Here is a 4247-nt window from a genome sequence, read left to right as displayed (position 1 = left end):
ATTCAGTCATTATATATCTGTGTATAAATATATATATATATTAATTAATTTTTATATACACATAATATTATCAATAAATAAGGAAAAATATGGAGAACCAATAAAATATTTGTACAATGCGTACAATGAAAGTTTAGAGAGTATTAGCGATATAACCATTAGTGTTACATTTTTTCATCAGTTTAAGCTTTTGGGATGAGTGGTATCATGACATGGTATTAGAGTTTTAGATCCGAAAAGTCAAGAGTTCGATTTTTGGTGAATTCTAAAACTAAATATTATGGGTGATGTTCATTTTATAACTCATATAGGACTCTATCAATAATTGTGCTCAGTAACTAAGTAATCATCATAGAAATAGACAAAATGTTGGTTCTCTTCACCTAGTTTTTAAGATTTGTAACTCTAATCTTGTCTTGCAAAATAAAGTAGCACGACATAACTAGGTTAAAAAAAAGTTTGTCCATTTTCATATAATTGATGCATGTTAATGGCTTGCCATCTACATCACGTTTGATAAAAAGGAAAGAGATTTTTTTATATATTTTGTGAGTGATAAATTTAAAAAGCTGAGTTAAATCTTGAAGTCAAAAGAAACAGTTTTAATGTTTTATTGACATTTTTTGTTATATATATACATGATTTTGGGGATAGGGGATACAGCTTATATATATCGTGGCTTCTTTTTTGTCATGTAGTAATAATATTTAATATTTAATTTTGAAGATAGTGACCACTGATCTTTTTTTTTTTCTCCTTTTCTTTTTCTTGAAAAAGTCATTAATAGCCCATATTTTCTGTGTCTATGGCATTAGACTTTATGTGTACCGAACAAAAAGAAAAATCTTTGGTAGATTGAAATCTCGGAAAGGGAAGAATGGCATGAATAAACCTGAAAAGGGAATTGATAACTAAACAAAAACAATTGCAATTTGCAATAAAGTAGTTACATCACCATCTCATAGTAATAATTATTAATTATAAAATATTAAATTGAGAAATAAAAGGTGTCTATATAGGATCTACATTCCATAAGTTGTTATTGTCTTATTAATAAGATGCATGAAAATTATTTAATGAAATCACTAATAAATAGAATGAAGGCGTCAAAGATATTATATGGAATGTGCATAACATAATAACATGAACATGATAATGTTGGCATATAGTTTTGCAAGAATATTGGGGTGTGCATGTTATAAATAGATAGACAAATTTAAATTGCACATGGACACACGTAAACATGTCAGCACTTATATACAACCACTATTCCAAAGTGTATGTTGAGGATAAAGAAGAAAGAATGTGCCATGCTAACACCACATAACACACATCATACTTCTTCTTTTAGAATCAAAACCCAACAACTGTTGGTCAAAAGGATTATTCAGTTCTATCAAGGTTTTGAGTTACTTATGATGCAAAATTTTATAACAATTTACTTCATAATCTTTATAAATAATATGTATATCCGTTAGCAAAACTCTTATATCAATTCTACCAATATTTAACAGCTCAATTGCTTTGTTTGCACTAAAAGACAACCTCGTGTTGAAAATATAAATGTCGTTGACAACACTTAAAAGTTTCACACAAACAACCCCCCAAAAAAAAACTATATAACTTGTTGAAAAAAAAAAAAAAGCTCAGTTATTATTATTCATGCTGAAAAAGTAGAAGAATCTGCTAAATTATTTTGTTAGAAGTATCTCTATATGAACTATGCAGGATGGTCGGTTGGAAGTTGAGATTGATGAAGACAAATTTTTGGAGAAAAATACAAATCTTATTATTATTATTATTATTATTAAACAAAAATAAGAATATTAGCTGAAGGCTGAAGTTGTCGGAGTTCTCACACAAAAAATAGTAATTACTCTGAGTCTTACATTTCTTCAAATCAATTAATGAAACTATACTTGATATATACGTCAAATAATTAATTTAGGACAATACAATAGGAAGGTATGTATGCTTTGAAACATGGAGCTTTTCTTTAAAGATGAAATTTCTTTTTTGTCTCACGAGGAATCGCCATAACTTATAAATATTCTTCACACAACGAACCACGTGTTTCCAAATATGTCTAAATCCTTGCAAAAAGATTAAAATAAATAAATTCATTTACATACAACTCAAGTAACCAAATGAGTCATCAGGCATGCATGTTTTTTTTTTAAAGTAAATATATTTTTTATCTTTGAAATATGTCAAAAATTTTAAAAAAACTTTTAAATTTTATTATGTTTCAATGTTGTTACTAATTTTTTTTATTTGCATCAAATATACTCCTAACAGCTAAATTTTCAAAAAGATTACGATCAATCCAACAATAATACATGACAACTATGTCTACTTTATTTATTTGAAAGTTGTTATTGTGAAATTATTACTGACTAGTCATACATTTTTTTAAAAATAAACTGTAAAAAATATATTTGATACAAATCGTAAACTTTTTGAATAAAATTAAAACAAAATAAAATTTAAAAGTATTTTTTAAAGCTTTTATTAAATTGTAAAAGTAAAAAATATATTTTATCCTTTTAAAAAAATAGTGCATGTTGTTAAATAGTAATAAGTCGCCTTGGAAATCATGCTAAAAGCTAAAAGTTATGTAAAATTCTAAACTTTTGTAGTTATAGTTGTTACACTACAATACAAAAATAATAAAATACAATAGTAATCTCTAACAATGTTAAACTAATTAATGATTATTCTTAACTAACGAGTAATGAGTTTATTAACTCAGTTGAAGACATCAAGCACGAGAAAAAAAAATAATGGCAGAGAAGACAAAAATAACAATTGAAAAAAAGATAGAGTAATAAGTATTCAAGTTGAGCTCTTTTACTTCAAAAAAAAAAATTCAATTTCAAATTCGGCCGAATAACTATGCAAAAATATCCAAGGGCTTTCACTCCTTCATTCAAAAAAGGAACTAAAAAACTATAAATATTTTATGGACAAAAAAAGAGCCTATTAACTTTAAACAATTATACTGAACATGGCACAATATGTAACCTTCCAAACTTAAACCCCTAAGAATTTCAGTCCAATACAAAGTTTACTACAAAATTACAGCTCCATGGATTTTTTTTTTCTTTCATTTCTTATAAACTTCCGAAAGTAATGGCTACCCTAATAAAAAAGAATGAGAGTGCACCCAAAAAAATTGGAATTGGGATGGAGAGAAATGCGTAAGAGGAATTTATGATATATCTTCATTATGAAAGCTTATAATGAAGATCATAGTGTGATGGTTCATGCCATGTCAGGTCCACTTGGTAGCTGCTCGTAGCCATCATGAGAAGCAGGTTGATAATGAGAGTCAGTGGTACCAACAGGAATGCATTTTAGGACAACAGCTATCACTAAACTAACCGCACCAATCAACACGCTGAATAACCACAAGTCCTTACTCAGTGGCACTGTTTGTGCAAATGTTCCTAAAAACTCAACTATTACCACTTGAAATGTTACTGTTGATGCTATCACCACAAGGAATACCCAGCTGCTCAACATGCCTCTTACAACATTTATCTTTTCCATGTCACGGCTATTTATCTCGTTGAACACCTATTCATTTCAAATATATATATGTTATTTATGGATTTGGATCCTCTAAAGTTTGAATTTCATTTTAGAGAGTAAAGTGTGATCTTCTATCCTTGAATAGTTTCTCTTTCATATTTATTATTGGTCCCACCTATGAAATCAATGGTGAGAGATCACACTTTACTCTCTAAAGTGAAATTCAAACTTTAGAGGATCCAAATTCGTTATTTATGTAATAATATGGGTGTATTCAAACACATCATTTAATGAAAGCAAGCAAAACAATGTAATATGTCAACTCTTTATCTGTTAAAAGTGTATTATACTAAGTAACTTTTGCAAGATTAAGATTACATGAGAGGTGGTTAGTTCTATTATATTGCGAGATGTTAGATGGCTCGGTCAAACATATCAAATTATCTAACTGTTTATAATATCATCTTCAGATAAAAATGTTCTTTCGGAAGTAAACCACCTATATGAGATTCGACAATTTTATATTTTGTAAAATGGTGATACTAACATGTCTTATAAACATGTCATTAACATTCTCTTTATGTGGATGAATGTAGGTATCACAAATCAAGGGGTGTCATCTTTAATGTAACCTAATTTTAAGAGACTTTTGAAACTTGGCCAAAAAAAGTAACAACATTTTTACCATAAAAATAGTTTTGATAAAAGCTTAA

At 28.0% G+C, this 4247-nt stretch overlaps 1 protein-coding gene across 1 annotated transcript in view; it reads right to left on the bottom strand.

Annotated features, from left to right (window-relative positions):
• The window catches only part of LOC107632526 (putative calcium-transporting ATPase 11, plasma membrane-type), a 6906-nt gene continuing 5549 nt past the window's right edge, over nt 2891-4247 (bottom strand). Inside the window, exon 7 of the mRNA XM_021118174.1 lies at nt 2891-3579. Within this exon, the coding sequence (XP_020973833.1) occupies nt 3265-3579 (315 nt within the window). The 3' untranslated portion in view covers nt 2891-3264. The remainder of the gene's footprint in view (nt 3580-4247) is intronic.

Source organism: Arachis ipaensis, chromosome B03 (assembly GCF_000816755.2).
Source record: "Arachis ipaensis cultivar K30076 chromosome B03, Araip1.1, whole genome shotgun sequence".
Taxonomy (NCBI): Eukaryota; Viridiplantae; Streptophyta; class Magnoliopsida; order Fabales; family Fabaceae; genus Arachis; species Arachis ipaensis.
Note: the sequence above shows the minus strand (reverse complement) of the source record. Positions and strands in the feature narration are given on the sequence as shown.